The sequence below is a fragment of the Chaetodon auriga genome, chromosome 14 (genome assembly GCF_051107435.1).
Source record: "Chaetodon auriga isolate fChaAug3 chromosome 14, fChaAug3.hap1, whole genome shotgun sequence".
Classification (NCBI taxonomy): Eukaryota; Metazoa; Chordata; class Actinopteri; order Chaetodontiformes; family Chaetodontidae; genus Chaetodon; species Chaetodon auriga.
In genome coordinates this window covers 24892586-24913148 of record NC_135087.1, presented here as the reverse complement: position 1 = coordinate 24913148, position 20563 = coordinate 24892586, and the positions used below count along the sequence as shown (strand labels likewise).

The window sequence follows — 20563 nt, the reverse complement described above, 5'->3', positions numbered from 1 at the left end:
CCCAGCATGTTCGATAAAACCTTTGCAGATGATACAGAATGCGGCGGCTCACCTGGTATTTAACCAGCCCAAACGAGCGCATGTCACTTTGCTGTTCATATCCCTCCACTGGCTCCCAGTTGCTGTCTGCATCAAGTATAAGTCCTTGATGCTTGCCTACAAAGTTGCCACCTAAACCGCTCCCACCTACCTGAACTCCCTCATTCAGGTTTATGCTCCCTCCGGCTCACTACACTCTGCTCAGGAATGGCGCCTGGTGCTGTCACCTCCAAAAGGCCTCAAGTCTCTAGCTAGACTCTTTTCTTCTGTGGTTCCCTGGTGGTGGAACGAGTTACCAAACTCCCTTCGTTCTGCAGAGTCCCTCTCGATCTTCAGAAAAAGACTTAAGACCAAGCTCTTTACTGAATACCTTGTTTCATTAAAAAAAAAGAAAAGAAAAGAAAAGAAAAACCTCTTGGTCGACTCTTTGCACTTTTTGCATTACTTCGTAGCACTGGCTCGTAGCACCTATGTCCAGTTGAACCAGAAAGTTGTGCTAGGGCAATTACTCTTGTTGTTCTCTCCCATCTAGAACCTTGCTTGTGATGTATGAAAACCTCATACGCATGTCACTTTGGATAAAAGCATCTACCAAATGACAACTTGTAATTGTAATTGTAATATGCACATCCATGCACCTTAGCATGTATGCATATAGAATGAAGGGATTTTATTTAGCTTGTGAGCTTTAGATTCCAAATAAAATGCAAAAAGAGCAGTGAAGTAATGAAACAAGAATGTAAATTAGCCAAAGGGCGGAGTGAGGAGAGGGCGAAGGGAGAGAAGAGGAAAAAGAAGATGGTGGGTGGGGGTCAGCGGAGAATGATGCTTGAGGGAGACACGAAGTTGGTCGTTTCACAGTTTGAACGAGGAAACAGCTGGAAATCTTTAAATGGGGGGGGGCGTAAGCAGGGTCATGATATGTAATGAAATGATATGTATGCTGTATTAAGATCCAGAAATGAACAAAGATGAGAAGATTCAGTCAAACAATTTGAATGGTTTGTTACCGTCACAGCATAAAAATGAGCAACAGCTTGAGACGGACTGTCAACCGTAGAACAAGAACGGATGTTCGCATGAGACAAAGTTATGAAGAGGGAGAGACAGACAAAGAGAGAGACAGCAGGGGAAGTCTGACCAAAGCGGTCGGCCTCTTCCTGCCTGACGATCAGCTCAGGAAGTCGAGGCAGAAACACTGGGGAGGGGTGACGCAGAGAAACATATTTTCCCTTTGCCTTATTGTTTTTTTCTTATTCGGTCTTGCTCCGATCAACGGGAGGAACGAAAGGGGGCAGACAGGAGGCGGAGTTTTCGATGGAGTCCAGAGAAAGACGGTGATAGAGAGCAGTCGGACACTCATTCTGTGGAAATATGATGGAAGCCAGCATTGTTTCCAAGGACTCAGGGTGAGTTTATGAGGGGTTTGTGATAATGTGGCTGCGTGAGAATTCAGTGAAGGAGCTATACTTTGTGCAGCAGGGGGAGGTGGAAAGTGAGGGGGAGAGGAGGGGGAGCAGGGGCCCAACAGTCAGGCAGCCAGGGCAGGAAAAACAGATGTGATGACTCACTGACTAATAAATAGGTCAGTAGCCTCTTAAAATTGTTTGAGATGCCAAATTTTGTTTTCACGTTGTCTCACCAAATCATATATCTAGTACACGAATTGCACCAAAGCACTGATAACATTTTTGTTACGGAAATGATTATATTTGGAGTGGATGGAGAATATGAGTTGTTGAAAGTTGCCACATAACAGAATTTGTAAACGTTTGATTTGAAATCTTCACAGCCAGTAGGTTGAATGTCAGATGAATATGCTAGTCTTCACCGTATAATTACATCAACTTTAAACTTTAGAATATGTTTTGGTGTTGATGTTCAGGTAAAATGTTCAAGTCATACTTGTAGGACTCAGTTACCATGTTGAAGCTGGCAACATTTTATCTATCTAAGAGTCTAGAGTGCAATGTTCTTTCAATTTATTTAGATGTTGATAGCTTTGGTTTTATTGTTGCATTTGTTCAGCTTTATAACATTTTCTCCTTTCAGGTTAAGGTTATGAAATACAAAAGCTAATTATAAGTTATGATGAAATTTTTATTTTGTCCATTTATTTTGTGAAAGAACTGGTAACACGACTGTATTGCTTTTTCATTATTTCTTCAAGAGAATGTTATTATCCTGAGGGTTGTGGTAGGTCAAACAGAGTCAGGGGTGGATGAAATGTTCAGATCCTCTTCTCAAGTAAAAATATCAACACTGCAGGTTAAAAATACTCAATTTTAAGTAATGCACTGAAAATATCATTAGGTAAAAGTGCTAAAGTACCATCACCAAAATTAACTTTATGTATCAAAAGTAAAAGTAGTATATTCTTTGAACTCATCATATGTTTTAATGTAAAATGTTTTTGAATTATATTGGAGTAGGAGTAAAAAGTGCTTAATAGTAGCTAATACTCAAGTAAAGTGCAACTATCTCAAATGTGTACTGAAGTACAGCACTTGAGTAAATAGTGTTTCCATGCAGTGCTGTCTCAAAGACTGCAAAGAATGCTCACATCAAACAGTTAAAATAATTGCGACCAAATGACTATATTTTTGTAACATCTCCTTGACTATGATAATATGTAGTGAATATGAGTATGTGATGTTCCAAAATGGTAATGACGATACAAGTCAAATACAGTATATTCCAGATATCTGTGCAAAGTGTTTTACTGACACCTGCAAATTCTTTTGCTATCCCTGATTTAGCAGACCAAATGACCATATTCCCTTGAGCGAGCATGACGTGTGGCCCAAACAGGACTTCTGGGGCGTGTTCTGTCGTTATGTAATTTCCTCAGTTTCTCAGGATATTCCTTTTTAATTCTTAGAAGATTGACCTCACACACAACTGGATTCTATGTGTGTGACTTAAAATGTTAAAAAAGATTCAGTGGCTTAAACAAATAGTGTAAGGGTTGGTTCACCCAAATTACCCAAAAAACACACAGTGTGTACTGCGGTTGAGGCAGAAATGATGATGATGTACATCTCAAAATGGAGGCAATGAAAAACAAAACTATCTGCATGTACTACTATCCCCTGCCACCAAAGCTACCAGAGAAAATGTTTGTTTTTTGTTTTTTGTTTTTTTTTAGAGGGTTCTGACCATTTAATACCACTAAAAGATCTATGATCCATTTAAAATCACATTGTTGATACAGGTTTACACACCTCTCTCTTTTTTCCAATATTCTCTGTATGATATATTGCATATTCAAAGTTCTTCCATACCAGCGATTCCCTGCTGGATATTTGTGCCCAAAATGGATCATGATTGACTGTTGTGGTTTCCAACAATAAAGGGGTATGTTTTTCTCCTGCTCAATCATGAGGCTCAGCTACAGTATAAACAGAGACACAGCAGAAGCTCAAGGGACACAAGCAGCATATTCTATAATTCTGATTGTGATGCAATGCAACTATTGCCAAAATCCTTGCAAAGTATGTACTGTAATTGTGCTGACTATCTCACTGAAACATACAAAGGGGGAAGCAAGTAGTCTGAAGAGCACTTGAATTAATCTATTAAATATAAAATGGAACTAATGTGGACATATTGTTTTCTTATTAAACACCTGTACCAACTGCAAGCACAGCATTTAAACTGACACTATTAAGCTCAGTCAATGTCAACATGCTGCAGTATTTAATGCAATGCTGACTGCATCAAAGTGGAACTGGCTTAGAGATCAAATGAATATAGAACCTGTTGTCACATCTCTGAGCTATTTAAAGTAAAACCACCAGATCACAACAGTGGTGCCATCTGAAAGCAAAGTAGAGTTAGCCAGTTGCTAGTTGACTGGCACTGCAGCAAAATTCAGGACATGCAAGAAACCCAGCATTCTATTTAACATGTAGCATTTAGAACATCATTATGACATCACTGCCAAGCTGCCACTACTGAAGCATCTATCTATTGCTGATATTGTTGTTGCTCAAAGTTACAACTAACTTTTCCTATTCCCACATAACCACACTGCTTCCTCTAACAATGGCAATACTGTACTTGATCCTCTTCTCCCTTCCTTATGTTAGACAATTGTTTTTAAAGAGCAAAACTATCCCAGCTAGGTCAGGCTATGCTAATAGGTTGTGCTAATATGCATACTGACCAGTTAGAGAATAAGAATAAGGATAATCTGTATTTTCCTTGTGAAAAGACCAAAGACCAACTGATCCTACTGACAAGTATCCGGACCCTGACATATCTAATTCCATCCACAGAGCTCCATTGTTGTCTATTGACAGATATCAATGAGCCGCACTATTGCACTGGGTGAGTTGTATCATTACCATGAACATGCACACTGCAGCTTATTTTGGCTCAGTCTCACATACACTGTCCCAAAGCAGCAAATGTGTATTAATCTGAAAATAGGTTATCACTTGTAGTGATACCCCATAGAGAATTGTCATTATCTCTGCAGTTCTCCTCAGCTCAACCAAGCATTTTGTCATCATTGTTTTGGTTTCACTCACTGATTTCATCTGTGTCGTTTCCAGCAGCAGCTGAAAAAAGTTTTTAGTGAAACAGCTGAGACAATCAGCACAAAACGTTACAGTTAAATTTAGCGACTAGCTGGTGAGCACGCTAACATTTAGAGGCATGTACTGTAGCAGCATTTAAAGAGACAGATATTTTTTTTCTAGAGCTGGTGGAGAACAAAACAGAGCTTAAAGAAGAGTTAGTATTGGTCTTACATTCCATGGATGGGCAGAACCTCCACTCCAAATAGATGATAATGTTGCTCCAACAATGTGTAAATAGGCAACTGCTTGCTAATATGCTTGGCATAACAATATTAGGTGACAGCATGCCAGTGTTTTGTTCAGTGCTTGTTCTGCTGCTCTTGAGTGGCCAGAACAAATCCATAAATGCAGCTTTAAAGAGTTACATCTTAAGAAGTAACCATTGGCTAGGAGCAGACTGCCACAGACAGGGAAGTATTGGGAAACATATTGGTTTTTGTCTTTTCATTGAAATAGATGACAATAAGAAAAAATATAGAATAACATTAAGTTTATCCTTTCAAGAGACAATGTGTAGGATTTAGTGGCATCTAATGATGAGATTGTAGATTGCAACAAACTCAATGCCCCTCACCTCACCCCTCCCATTCCAAGCATGTCGGAAAACCTTCAGTGGTTGCAAAACTCACGAATGGGCTACTGTAGAAACATGGCGGTGCAACATTGTGGACTCTGTGTAAGAGGACCTGATCCCTCTGTAGATATAAAGAAGGAAACAAAAACATTACTCTTATTGTCAGGTTATTCTACACTGATGAAAATATGCTTATGGATATTACATTCAATTTCTGCCATACACACTGTTCCTTCAAGCTTATATTAAGACTGTGCAAGACAGGGAATCTTTCTGTTTTGCACAATAAACCAACCTCAGGCACAAACAATCAAGCAGATTTAGTAAAGTAAACTTACAGCTCCCGATCTTCTCAACAATGGCTATATTAATTCATAGTAATGAAACACATCATGTGTCACAAACTCCATGCAGTACAGAGGGTAAACTTTAACTCCAGTCAGTGGTTTTGCAGTCACAAAAAATGAGTCAAGCCCTGATGACAAGATGTTTGTTTCTAGAGGTGAACTGAAGCAGAGACAAGGTATAAACAAATCCTCTGCATGTTATTTCTATCCATGACCTTTGCTCTTTTTTGTTTCTTTACAGCCCTCTGACAGAAGCAGTTGACACTCCAGCAGTCCCCTCTATTGGCCCCGTTCCTCCATCGTCTCTTCTCTCTCCACCTTCCCTGCCATCGTCCCTCCCACCAGCCCGGCCATGTCGACCTAAACCACCACCACCTCCTACAGCAAAGTCCTGCCAGCTCCAGTCTTGTCCTCCCCTACCTCTGTCCACTCCACCATTCCTCCCTCCACCTTTCCCTCCTGTCTCCAAACCTCCTTCCCCTCTCTCCTCCAATTCTCCCTTGGTTCCTCTCCCTCTCTCATCTAACTCTCCTCCTCCATCGCTTCCTCCTGCTCACTCTCCTACACCAGTCTCTCCTTCTCCCCCGTTTTCTCTCCAGCCATCTGTCTCCTCTGATCTTACTCCCTCTTTTACTCCCTTTCCTCTTGCTCCTCCATTATCTGAAACAGTGTCACCCCCCCCTGTCATCCCACCATCCTCTCCAACTTCTGCATTGCTCAGTTCTATAGATCGATTGGTTGGGAGTGCCTCTGTATGGCAGCCCAAAGGATTCAGCCAAGACCAAACCATAACTATAATGGAAAAAGAGACGCCTGGGGTGAGACACACACACACACACACACACACACACACACACACACACACATACATACAAACACATACACACATTGTCTAGTGCCAAATCTTTCAATTCACATTTTTTTTTTTTTTTTGGAAAAAAATACAAAATACAAGTTTTGGATGTCTTATGACAATCAACTGGAAGGTATTTCAAATATTTGTGGCAGTTTTGCCATGAAAATAGTCCAAGTTAAACTTAAGTGTGGGTAACACTTTTACCATTCCATAATTTCCTAAATAATGTCTGAGGAAATTTCCTGGAAATAACTGGTATTTCCCAAACAGTTTGATTTCAACATTTTCAATATCAACTTTCTGCAGAGTCAGTTATTTGCTTAGAGTTCAGCAAGAAGATCAATACCAATCACCTGTCTGTGTGTCAAAATGTCTTTGGCCCATGTAGTGTAACCAGCATTTATGCACAGCAGCAGCTGCTTCATTGCTTTTTCCTCTATGTCCACACAGGATACATTCAGGCACACAGTACTGGTCACCTGTGTTTTGGCGGCGTTCAAAGTCCAACACACAAACAGTAGCGCTATCTAATTTGTCACAAGCATGTGAAACGGGTGGCTGCAAAACTGAAACATGTTGTAACCTGTAATTTATGTTTGTGCGCAGGACACATTCATCTTAGCTTGGCATAAAGACTGGAAGCAGGGAGAAACAGATAGCCTTCCCCTCTCCAAAGTTTAAAAATACTGATTGCCCCCCAACTGTACTATAGTTCCATACTTATTGTTCACGCATGCACAGGTTTATATCAGTCCTCTCGTCTCACTCTTGGAAAGAAAGCAAATATCTTATATCTTATCATATATCGAAAAATGTCTAAGTACTGTGTAACATTTGATACAATGTAGTATGTGAAATTGTTTGTAGCAAACTGTAGCAAAATAATGGATTTATGTTTATATTGTTTGTGAATACGTACTGTATTTCTACAACCTGATTTTACTGTGTGTGTTCTTCATTCCAACCTCTCATGTTGACATTTGCAGACATTCCTGGTTCACAGCAATAAGGACAAGGGGATGACACTGTCAGTACGCCTGCCTGATGAACTGGGGGCACCACTCGTGCACAACCTGATAGTCAAACAGCACAAGACATGTATGTGTTACAGGCCAGTGCAACTTCTGCTTCTGAGAGCCACCTTTAAAGCATCAGATAGGGGAATTACAAAATGCAAAACTTGCATGACTGAGCACAGATAACATGGCAGAACAGTAAGTGATTCATTCTTGAATTGTTTTTTGTCTTAGTTGTACACTTAGATGGTTCCTGTCTCCTTTTTGATGACATCTTCAAACTGATCTCCTTTTACTGTGCCAGCAGGTAATGTATACATAGATATAATACACACATTCACATAAACATGTATGTGCACATATATACAGTATGGGTAACACAAAAAAAACAAAAAAGAAATCATGAATTCATGTTAGACCATGTGTACACTGACAAACTCATCACTCATAAACACACATATATGCACAATGAATAAACATATATACATGTATGTGCACATTCACACCATTGAAATGACACATGAGACAGAGTCACAGACGCAGCACAATTGTATGATGTGATGTTATTAAAATTCTCTGTTTACACTTAATGCTGGCTTTTATAAACAAATCTACCAATCAGGGACATCCTGGCCATCCCACTGAGGTTACCCCAGGCCATTACCACGGCAACTAAGAAAGAGGAGCTCGAGGTCGTCTGTGCTATGGGTGCAGGTAGATAAATCTACATCAATAGTGAATAGGTAACGGCTGTAGCAAAGACCATGAAACAGTAATATAAGGTAACAAGGTAGAGAAAACAGCATGAATAGTTAGTTATATATGTGTGCGTGCATGTGTGCCTATAGTCTCCACTGGTAGCCTGACAACTTCACAATGACAGCAAGACTCCAGGAGAATCACTGTACCAAGCCCAAGCCCACAGGAACGGCTGGGCTGTAAAAATAATTTGGCCATAGTGGGTGCACAGCGTATTGCAATTTACATGTTCATCGTGTGACACACTTACTCAGCAGCTGTAAAGGGATGAATACATTTTTTGGAGCGTCACTGCCCTCTCAAAATAACTCTTTTTAGTATCAGAATATTTTCTGCCAAACTTTGCCTTTAATCATGCTAAAGCTGTGCCCATTTTGTCACTTCAGCATAAAACTTAATCAGCACATGAAGGGAACCAGTTGCCATGAAGGTGGACATTATAATTTTTGTATAATTTTTTGTGTTTTTTTTTTTTTTGTCAAACAGCTCTTTTCAAGGTTAGTAATCAACCATCAAGCTCAGTTGAACATGAGGAGTAGGGGAGAAAGAAGAGAGAAGAGCTATAATTGTATAGTTTGAGCCAGACAATTACAGGGAAACAAAAAATTCTAATTAAAATAAGGAAAGTAAATGAGTGATAAATTTGATGAATGAGTACCAAGAAACTTTCTTAACATGGACTGTATGTGTTGCAGATTTCTGGCTGTCTGACCTGAACCAGCAGGCAAAGAACCAGGACCACAGTAGACTTTACTTGTATGTCAACCCAGTCACAGTAGAGGAGAGCCCCAACAAAGACCCAGACTGCTTTTCTAGCTTTAAACTTGATGTCATTACCAATCAAAACATCACCTCCTCCCAGCAGAATGGAGAAACCCCACAGAAAGTCAGGCCAAAGGTCAAAGGTCTGACTGAAACTACGTCCATCCAGAAAATTAAATACAAACGCCCCCCCCCCCGGCCCCCCAGCCTGGGCTCAGGGTCTGGGATGGGCCTCCTCTTCTCCTCTCCCCCCTCACTTTACACTTCATCTTCTGTAACTCCAGCAGCTGAGAAAAAAGAGGAAGGAAAGGGAGGAGTAGGGGAGAGAGAAGAGAGGAAGTCAGTGTCAACATCACCTCCTCCGTTGAGACCCCCTGTGCCCCTGCAGAGCCGAGCTGCTCCTCCTCTGCCCCCTGCTCCTCTACGTCACACCTCCTCCAAGAAAAGTACTGACCGAGATGTAGAAGAGGGGAGGGAGAGAGACAATGCACAAAATCCTGTAAAGAAGAGAGAGGGGGGAGGAGAGAGAGGAGAGAAGAATACAGAAAGTAAGATAGGTCTGCTGAGTGAGGAGGCTGGACAAGAGAACAGCAGCCAACATCAAGGGGAGGAGGTAAAAAAGGACAGAGAAAAGCGAGAGGAAGAAGATGAAAAGCAGGAAAAAGATAGGAAAATTGATAAAAAGGATGGCAAACAAAAATCCAGCTCCCAGTGTCCACCATTACTCAAGAAACCTTTCCGTCCAATCCCTCTGCCGAGAAGGAAACCATGCTCCCCGAATGCACCTGCATGCCCCAACCAGGCTGGAGGAGGATTTGCCAGTCAGAGTGCTGGGATGAGAGTGCCTCCTCCATCTCCAGCACAGCGGCCAGATGTGTCACTTTACTCTCCACAAGGGGGTGCTGTGCTAGGAACTGACCCTGACTCCTGCTCTACCAGCAGCACAGAAGAAGAAGGAGAGCTGAACCAGGACCAAGAGCAGAACCACAAGTAGGTGTGGAATGGCTGGTGTAGAGTTCAGTTGCCTGTTTTCCAAGGCCTGACTCCCTCCCGGCTGAAATGACGACTTTCACTGGTATATTTTAATAGCTGTTGCTTGCTAGCTAATGTTAGTTAACGTTTGCTTCATGAGTTTGTTGAAAAATGCTGTCTAATTTTTTTATATTTCAGGCCTAATAATTTTAGAACAAGAATGCTGTGAATGGATCAAATGGATTGACAATGCATTTGATAGCTTTATACATGATATCATACATGATATGCTAAAGGACTGCATGTTTAGTCAGCATTCTCACCAGTTAATGATGCATGTAGAAGCAGCATTGTTCTAGTATTACTGTGTATTGCTAGTAATCCTAGTATTATAAGTATGATAAAGAACAATGTTAGAGCACAGTGTGATAGCAGCAACATTAAGAGGAAGAGGGGTTCTAGAATACACTCATGGTATACCAATTCTCACTAGAGCAGAGGAGGATACAGTTATAAAAAAATCACTGAGGTGTGAGTCACCCATGAATAGTCATCACTGCTTAAGGTTTTTTGATTACCTGATCATAAAACTAACATCAAGATCTCCTACATGCCTTTGGCTACATGCCTTTTAAGTGGTCAGTAAGACTAGAAAAGCACTGTCTAAATCCAGTCCATTACCATTTGAAATATTAAAGAAGGTAGGTCAACAAGATGCAAAGTCAAATGTCTCACAAACAGTCCTATTAAGCCCTAATTCTCATTATATATTGAAAAAAACACATTGAAATGATGGAAAATGGAGAGGAAAGGCTTTGCTACTGTATCCTTACATCCTTACCACTCAAGAAATGGAAAGATTGTCCTGTGGGTGGGTTCAGAGAAAAGGCCACATTGTTTAATCGAAAGTATTTATCTGGTGACCACAATTGGGAGATTTGCATGTCAGTCCAGTTGCAGAGAAAAGCACATTATAATAAGCTACTCAATAGATTTTGGGATATTGTGTGTATAACTGGGAATAATACTTGAAAAATATGGTTTGATTCCATTCAGTTAAGTAAAACCATTTCACCAAGCTGGCTACATCAGGATATTTAAAACTTTTGAAGCTTTATAAGATAATTTCTCATATTTAGTAATGTAATCTTATAACAGTGTCAAACTCATGATAGACAGTTTGTAAAAAGTTATCATAAAATCAGCAGCAGAACCAGAGCTATTGTCTTTTTTCCATGCATTCTACTTCCTTGTCAAAACCTGGCACCTACATTACCCACAATGCAACTGATGTCAGCATTGTGGGTATTGTCAGCCTTTTTACCACATATACACATGTAGGAAAGATATAAGAGATGAAGAAAAACATTTATTGTATATTTCATTTCAGTAGCCCTGCAGAGAGCCGCAGCCCCAAGGTAGCAGTAAGGAGAACCCCCACCACCATTATATTGGACCGAGCCCGCTATCGCCTGTCCACCGTCCTCACTGGCCTCATCAGCCATGAGCGACGCCTCACACAGCGCATTGTAGAGCTGGCCAGGGACCCTCTGAGCTACTTTGGTAATCTGGTGAGTACACTGAGGGAGAAAGATCCTTTTTTAAATTTAACAATCAGCTGATAAATTTGAATTTCTCTGGGTAACAACATCAGCCAAAAGTCAGAAATACAAATGGAATCAAGTTTAGCTTGTATATTTTGTATTTAGGTGAAAGAGCACCGTGCATTCACTTTGGAGACCATGTCAAACCACTCCTCCTCCACTGAGCTATTGCAGGAGATCAGACAGATGGTGACTCAACTGAAGAGTTACCTTTTGCAGAGTACAGAACTGCAAGCCATGCTGGAGCCACAACATCAGTACACACAAGACAAACTAGGTAATTTAAAAACTATTTTATGTTTTACCTACAATGTTTTTTTCAACTGAATTCTTAAAGTGGAATTTTGCAAAACTTTTCTTCCTTCGTATCATTAAATATAAAATGGGAAGGTGTCCATGCAGAAAGCATAGTAGAAGCTGCTCTAGAAGAGTATTCTGGAGCCACTGTAGCCAATATTGTACTACTTGGTCTGTGAAACCACTTGTATCATGACTTATGTGGATGTGAAGGAGCTTTGTCAAGTCTGAGAAAATCACCCTGATAATGTCATAAGGGATAATGTCATTTTGGGTTTGGAAACTACAAATTTATGACAGAAAGCCTGTGTAACGAACTCTGGGCATTGAGTTTGAAATGTACTGACATTTATCAGCTAATCTAATGAAGAGATACTATTCTGTTGCATTTTAGGAAAAGTAGGGTCCTGCATTTTTGGAGCCTGGCCCATACTATGGACCAAAACTCTTGATACCTTGGCCTCTGCTGCTTTGATTTTGAGGGTTGCTTTTGTACCTCTGCGGCATCGAGGCATTATGTTTTGTGTTGTCCATATGTGCGTACATACATGATATCTTTGAAACGCCTTAAGGGAATTCAAATCTTGGACCGAAATATGAGCTGATTAGATTTCGGTTGTCTCATAGGATAAAATAATGAAGTGATGACATTCTATACAACTTCACTGTGATATCATGATGTTCTGCAAAATCACTTTTCTGGCCATTATCCAACACCATAACTCAGGAACAGAAGGAGAGATTGTGACATCTGGTCAGATACTGTATTGGTGACACTAATCTTGGGTGCACATCGTGAAGCTGTGGTGATTGCTGCTGGGTTGAAGATGTGTGTGAAGTAGCCAGGTTTTACAATCATAGCTTCTTTGCAGCAACATTCATATTTGAAGCATTGTGGTCCACCACAAGCTTTTTATCTGTTACTTGTTAATGCACTACTTTATGGGAGTGCAATATTACAATTGTCGGAGTGTCACTAAAGAGCATTTAACAATAAAATAAATGAGTCTGGTTTTCAGGAAAGCCTTTTGGTACATGTTTTCCACTCAAGATGAAAATACAACATTTTTCCCCATGTCATTTTCATATCATGAAAATGAATCATTTAAAGATGTGGTGTCAAAAGTACTAAAAACATCAGTCCAGTTTATTTTAATTTGTACACTTAACAGAATCTAATAGATCAGCCTTGCAGTAGTTTCAGGTTGTATGAAACCCATACAGTAGTGTTTGTGTTTGTTGACAGTGTCACAAAGGTATTAATTCAACTATATGCCAGAAAAAAGTAACATATTGAACTCTGTATGAATGTGTGTGTCCCTATAGAGAGCATAGTAGAAGCTGCCCTGTGTAAGAGTGTACTGAAGCCACTGAGGGAGCCAATTTACCAGAGTCTGGAGAAACTGCACACTAATGACAACAGCTTGAAACAACTGGCACAGAACCAGGTAGGACTAGATATGAGCACCTTTGTAATGGTACAACTAATAAGAGAAGAACAAGTGGAAATAGTAGCATGTCAATCATTACCAACATTACAATTACTCTAAACTGCAAGAGACAACACATAGAGCTGCACAGTACATTTATTTTCACACTCATAATAACAGCAGTAGGAGCTGTGATGCTAATGTTGTTGTGTCAGTCTGTCGTCCTAGGCAGCACCACCACAGCTTTAGGAATAACCACTGCTGTCCCTGAGGCCTCTGCGATGGAGAAGATCAGCATCAAACTGAACAACCTCCATCTGGAGTATTCTCCCCAGAAAAAGATCGAGCTGCTACTGAAGGCCTGCAAGATCATCTATGAGTCCATGTCTGTCAGCAGTCCAGGTCGGGGCCTTCCACAATCCTTTAACCTCTGACCCCTAATGCTGTTTGATTCTAACTTCTTTTTTTCTTTTTTTTTTCAAGAAAAGTAAAACAAGAAGTAAATAAACTGTAGCTGACCAGGAAACATGTTTGTTGTTTCCTATTTGTGTTCCATGAATGTATTAAGAAAACTGGATACCATTTTTTAAGAAGGCACTCCTTCAAGATAATACATTTTGCTAACTGGGCGCATACATCAAGTCAGCTTTTCAGGCTTCCTCAGGTGTCTGAGTTTTTGGCCCCATAGTGAGAATAACCATTAGAGTCCTCTGGCTGACTTCCTGCTGATTCCCCACACATGAATAGTGATAAAATAATACAGCTCTTTAAGTTTTAGCGGTGCTAATGATTCACTGTTTGATAATACAATACAGGATTTATTTCAGAAAAATGTATTCATTGTTCAACAGTTTCTTTCATAACGATTGTCTATGGGAAATACACTTGTTAGTCCAATGGGCATCACGTACACTGCAATTCCTATGTTATGTTTTTTGGACATGTTTGATCATGACAGATGACAGGCAGACATGAAACAGGGGGCGAGAGAGGGGTATGACGTACAACAACGGTCGCCAGCTTGAGTCAAGTTGCAACCATCTGGCCATGCTCCATAAATTGCAATTCCAACTATGGCCACTGTTCCAAAGTCAGGTCAATGCTGTTCCTGGGGCCTTGTGGTGGTCCCATTCGACTCTTTGTCAGTCAGGTCGTCTAATGATGATGTTATGTCTCTAAAGCAACTGACTCAAGAGAATCTTGGGAAATTAAGTAAAATTCGATGTGCTGTTAAGCCCTAATTGCTGACTGTGGCCACTTGGTGCTGTTTCAGAGGCTTGTCCACCCTGACAGTAATCAAATTCTGAGAATGGCAATTTCTTCGTAACAAGTACTCATCGAGTACTCATATTGAAAAAAACACTACACATTGGATCAAAACATAGCTATCTGCTGTTTTTACATCCCCTGTCTAGGTGTGAGTGTGTGTATAGACTAGAAAAGCACTATATAAATGGAGTCCATATACCATTTGCTGACCATCTAACAATATATCAAGTGCAAACTCAAATTTAAAAAGATTACATGCCATGAATAGGTTTACTGCATTGTCCAGCTGAAATCAAAATGTGTTTCCTTTCTGCAGTTTACTCTGTCAGTATGTATATATGTGCTCGCGTGTGTGTTTGTGTGTGTCTGTTTAGGGCGAGCCCATGGCGCTGATGACTTCCTCCCCGTAATGATGTACGTCCTGGCTAGATCCAATCTGTCCAACCTGCAGCTGGATGTTGAATATATGATGGAGTTGATGGACCCATCATTAGCACTTGGAGAGGGTATACACACACACGCACACTTACACGTACATATACTTTATATATACATTATATATACACACACACACATGCAGTTTTAACCCAGTAAATACTGAAACAGTTCCACTTGTTGATGTATCCATGTGTTTATCACAGTATTACCTTGGCCAAAGAGGTTGTATTTTCATTTTGGTTTGTTTTTTGGTTTGTCAATATGACTACAGAAAAACTACTTGCCAGATTTTCATAAAACCAGGTGGAGTAGGCCAAGAAAGAACCACTTTGAGTTTTGGAGATGGATACACAAAGTATTTTTAACTTTTCGCTACAATGGCGAGATTGTGAGGGCATCTGGTTTTTGCAGAATAAAGGGAATAAATCTTAAAATCTAGAAGGTGACAGTTAAGTTCAGTAGCGACAAAACATAGCCAGTTGTAAAATGTGATGACTCCATGTCACAATCCACATCCTCAGGCACCAGTAATCCTCTGGGTAGCCTTCACATGTAGTTACTCAAACTTCATACCGAAAGAAGTCATTGTCAGCACTTCAGAACAGTGGTCCCATGGGAGAACTGGTACAAGTAATGTAACATGTAACATTGCCACAATTATAAATATATCCAGACATATAAAGTATCATTGTCTCGCTTGCAGATTTGCATATCATAGTAGACCTCATCAGATTTGGCAGAGGTCTTTGCTCTCCGAATCCGGACTAGTTCATCGTAACCTTGTGTGTGTGTGTGTGTGTGTGTGTGTGTGTGTGTAGGTTCCTATTATTTGACCACCACCTATGGGGCTCTGGAGCACATTAAGACTTTTGACCAACAGAGGTCAGCAACACGGCAGCTCAGCAGAGAAGTTCAGGATTCCATCCACCGCTGGGAGAGACGACGCACTCTCAACCGGGAGCGTATGGCCCAAGGATCTGTTCGGGTACACACACACACACACACACACACACACACACACACACACACACACACACACAAACACACACAAGACATTAACAATGTCACACTGTGTCTGGAAAGGTCAAGAGTGACTCACATAATAAAAGACACATTGAGGTTAATCAGTACTGCCATTCGTAGTATGTACTACGGCTCAAAGCGCAATATGCTTAAAAGGCAGTATTCATTCAACAAATATTTATAAATGAACAAAGAGGAAAACACATTGATAGGTATACAATCTATAGTGCTTATATTTGGAAAAAAGGAAAAGTGATAACACAACTGTTAAAGTGACTGTGAACATTTACACAGACTGCATAGAGAAAGAAGCTGAGATGAGTCCATACAGTTATCATTGTGCACCTTTTTTGTGTATGTGTGTTGTATAGGACTTCCTGACAGTGTGCTGTCCCGAGATTGGAATCAACCCAAAAACTCTGGGTGTCCTCCCCACCACGACAATCCAACAGCTCGCTGAACAGTGTGCTGCACGCTTTGAACAAGGTAAATGTCTGAAAGATACTGTCACATATGTTTTATTTTCCACCATTACAATGGTATTACTCTCAAATTCAGACTATTTTAAAAAGGTACTCCAGCAATTTAATCATGCACTTCCATAAAGTTGGGGGAGTTGCATGACACATATTTTAAAATTTATTCAGGGAGGCTGTGGCTCAGGAGATAGAGCGGTCTTCCGCCTATCAGGAGGTCGTGGTTTGATCCCTGGCCTCGGCAGTCCCCATGCTGAAGTACCCTTGGGCAAGATACTGAACCCCAAAACTGCCCCTGATGCTGTGCCATCGGTGTATGAATTCAAATGTATGTCACTTTGGATAACAGCGTCTGCCAAAATGACTAATTGTAATTAGAATTCCACATCGATCCAAAGAGGATGTGATATCCTGACTTTTAGTCCCCAGTATGGCCAGTATGGCCAGCCCTCTGACTGGATCCTACACTTCAGTGCAATTTGATACATACATAGCCTAAAACAGAATAAAGCAGCCTTGATAAAAGTAAAATTAGGAATTAATAAATGGACTACTAACAACGACAACTTCAAATTAAACATTTTGGGAAATACACTTTTTCTCTCTGAGTGTGGCATAAGAACACTAGTAAGTACGGGGCTGGAGTAAGGTGACATGGCTAGCCTAGCTTAGGACTGAAAGCAAGGGGAAAACAGCTAGCCTGGCTCTGTTTAAAATTTAGAAAATCACCTACCAACTCTTAAGGTCACAAAATGAATACATGATAGTTTGTGGTTTCAGAAGTTATGCAATGGAATGATTTCTTGATATGGAACAGTCAGTTACAGTGGCTGTGCACAGATTTCTTGAGTCATCATCATACCATGGTTGCTATGTTTGGTACCATCATATATGTACAGCAACCTACAAAAACTGGAGTCATATTCCTTTTATGTGCACAGATGCTTACAGAGCACAGCACAGAGCTTCTTCTAAAGCAATATGTCTACAAATGAAACTAAAGTATATAAAATGTAAATTTGTGAGCTTTAGAGGTGCTTATTGGTATATTTCTGAACCAGCAAGGCTAGCTATTTTCCCCTGCTGCCAGTCTCAGTGTAAAGATTGGCTAATCACATTCTTACTTCAGTACTTAACACTGAGAAGATTAATATGGGGTTACTGTGGCACTAATATCATACCGTCACTGCATTATTGTCAGTGTAATATCATGTCTCCTTGTTCCTTTCCCTCAGGCTCCTATATGCTCAGTGTGTATATGGATGGTGTTCACCGGCCCCTGGCCCCTGCAGAGCTGGCTGTCAGTGTTAAGAACAGCTGTCAACCTGGAGCCTACTGCTTTGTCTATCACCTTATCGACCAACCTAACAGCCAGCCCAGTCGCACCTGTCCCACTGACCCACCCCCAGCTCCACCTGCAGAGAGCTTTTTCCCAGCTGACATAGCAGCTATCAACACTGTGAAGCCAGAGACAGAAGAGGAGAGTCTGATTAGCCTGTAAGTGCTCCCATATCACAGCGGCAGCTAATATATCGTTACGGTTACTACATCACTATAGTGACTGCATTAACAAAGTGTTGATTCAAAAGAAGAGGGGAGCAAAATTTCGGAAAGTGCTTAAATCTCAGGTCCCACTTGAAATATTAATGCAATTGAAACTGATGTGGACTTGTGCATGCAGGTCTGATGCCATGGAAGGGAGCAGTGACCAACTAAAATGAGACAACAAAAAGATGAAAGATAGATTTTGTTTTGCAACATGGGGTCTGGAACCTCAGGGACTGCAGAAGGATATGGTTTTATACAATGTAAAAATACCTGTAATTCTAATATGACGGTGTTTATAATATTTATAATCTATGATACTTAAGGTGACTATGAGACCTCTGTTTCAAATGGGTGACGACTATAAATTACTGATTACTTGATTCAGGATTATTCTAACAGGATGGATCTGTAATTTCTGTATTTCAGTACAAAAGTCCACAGCATTAAGATCAATGTTGCTTTGCTAAAACATTTGTTTTAAGTGGTGGAAAGTTCATGTGGCAATTGTTATTCAAAGCACAAGTATAGTAGCAGTTGTATTGACCAAAAGTTTCATTTTGATTCCAAAATCTGGTATTCATTGTATTGTAAATAAACTGGCTTTTACAATTTGGCATTGTTGTTTCTTGTTTAAGTTGGCATTTCAAAACTAGGGGTTACAATGCTTAACAATGTTTGGATAGAATATACGCATCTCAAAAAAGGGTCACTCATCAAATAATAATTCATGACTAACAAATGCTTTATAAATAAGTTAAACCCATTAATAGGAACAACTTTTGGGTTGCCAGGTTGTGAAAACTCCCCATGACTGATTGGACTGTATAACCACTAACTGTACCTTTTGAAAAAGGGCTGCTTGTTATGAACTTATTAAGCATTTTTAATGTATTACGAACATTTAGAACTGCATTATTGCCTTACAGAAAATATAAATGGTTTTTTTTGCACAAGCCAAACACAAATTCATGCTTGGCTAGCAACTAATCTATAAAATTTGTAAATTATTTATTCACTGCTAGTAAATTCAGGAGTTATATCCCATCACAATATGTTCACAATATGCTGACATGAAAGTCATGAGGCTTTTTACTTGTAAATAATGTATATTTGTATATGCATATGAATGCAGATAAATTTTTAAAAAGCTAAAACAAAGCTAAATCAGCCTTAAACAATAGCCAATGAGTTTCAAGACTGCCTTTTAGCTAATGCGTTTCGTCTCTTTTGCACTCCACACGAACTTTTTGCCTGCATGCAACCAAAGTTTGCTCAGACATGATTGGTCAGTACTACTCAGACTACAAACAAAAGCCAGAACACCTCTGATACCAAACTCTTGTCCCTTGCAAACAGATTTTTCTTTCATATCCAATATCTGCATGTAGAGATTACATATATCAAAACAAGAATGTATATTCATAACTTCAGCTCTCTGTGAAAGTAAAATGGATGTCAAGGACACCACATTCATCAGCTTTATTGATATTATCCAGGAAAGTGATTGTACATTTCCTTGGCAATTTGTTTATCTGTGGTTGTCAGCTGAAGGTATGACACTTGACAGACTAAACTGCGGATTATATACCAGCTAGACACCAACCAGCAAGGAACACCTACAGTGATCAGGAGGTGAAGAATCCATTTCCATTACAGTTCATGGACATACTAGTATCTGAAACTATGCAACATTCAAGTGGAAATTGGGCCTTTTTTAAAATAGCTTTTTCACAACTGACAGTATTGCTGTATAGAGATGTGGAATGCTGCCAGAAAGGGACTATAGTGGCAAGCTTTTCACCCCGGCTTCAAGTGTTGCCATTAAAACAAGTGCAAACAGTTTAGCCTTTTTGACATTGATGACAGGTTGTACAAATTAGTTTGTTTCAAGTATACTAAACGTATAACCCTGTGATGAAAACAGTTTTACTCACTGCAAAGTTCAGCCTTTTGAACCTGATTGCTCTCTACTTTACCTCGATTATATCACATCTATATCACGCAGCAATGGACAATATATGTGGTCCATGCTGAATTTTCAAAAATTTTAATTTTCCAAAAACCACCAAACACAGAATTTGTCATTGGTTTTTCAACTGATGAATACATGTACAATGGCACAGATGGGAGTTGCCAGTATTTCTGATGAAAACATAGGTAGAGGTGGTGCAGGCTTTGAGTGTGAAGCTTGTTATTCTCTATAAAATCAGTGTGTTGCAGAGCCCTTGTTAAGACCAGCTGCTTCCTGTGCACAGGTCATTATTTCCAACAAGACCCATAACGAGATTCTTAAATGGTAACAAGCTTTTTGTATGCTAACAAACTCTGCAGAATCTCCACCATTTCACCTTTTGTCTTCCATTTCAGTTGGAATCCACACATATAAAATATTTCTTCTCCCAAGGGCAAAGTATCAAATATATGCATGTGAAAGGACACATACACATTCTTTTTTTTTTTTATTTTTTTATTAACACTTCTAAATAGCTAATGTTCGGAGATTGAGGGTTTCTTGATTCTGGCACACTAACAAGGTGTCTTTATACAGTAGTGATGCCTGTCTCTTC

The 20563-nt window shown here is 40.0% G+C and overlaps 1 protein-coding gene across 3 annotated transcripts; it reads left to right on the top strand.

The window, feature by feature from the left end:
- Nucleotides 1-1227: 1227 nt before the first annotated feature.
- On the top strand, nucleotides 1228-18610 carry rin3 (Ras and Rab interactor 3). Of its 3 annotated transcripts, none has more exons than XM_076748083.1 (15): nucleotides 1228-1448; nucleotides 5788-6364; nucleotides 7389-7500; nucleotides 7653-7725; nucleotides 8041-8132; nucleotides 8873-9929; nucleotides 11305-11482; nucleotides 11621-11792; nucleotides 13139-13260; nucleotides 13458-13644; nucleotides 14886-15017; nucleotides 15768-15934; nucleotides 16344-16458; nucleotides 17684-17945; nucleotides 18130-18610. In XM_076748083.1, exons 1-15 carry the CDS (start codon nucleotides 1414-1416, stop codon nucleotides 18167-18169), a joined length of 3321 nt encoding a protein of 1106 aa, XP_076604198.1. In that variant the 5' UTR covers nucleotides 1228-1413; the 3' UTR covers nucleotides 18170-18610. The 3 variants fall into 3 exon arrangements, with proteins under 3 accessions (XP_076604198.1, XP_076604197.1, XP_076604199.1); XM_076748082.1 differs by having other exon boundaries at nucleotides 1229-1448; nucleotides 11302-11482; XM_076748084.1 differs by having other exon boundaries at nucleotides 1229-1448; nucleotides 11302-11482; nucleotides 17684-18610.
- The last annotated feature ends 1953 nt before the right edge of the window (nucleotides 18611-20563 follow it).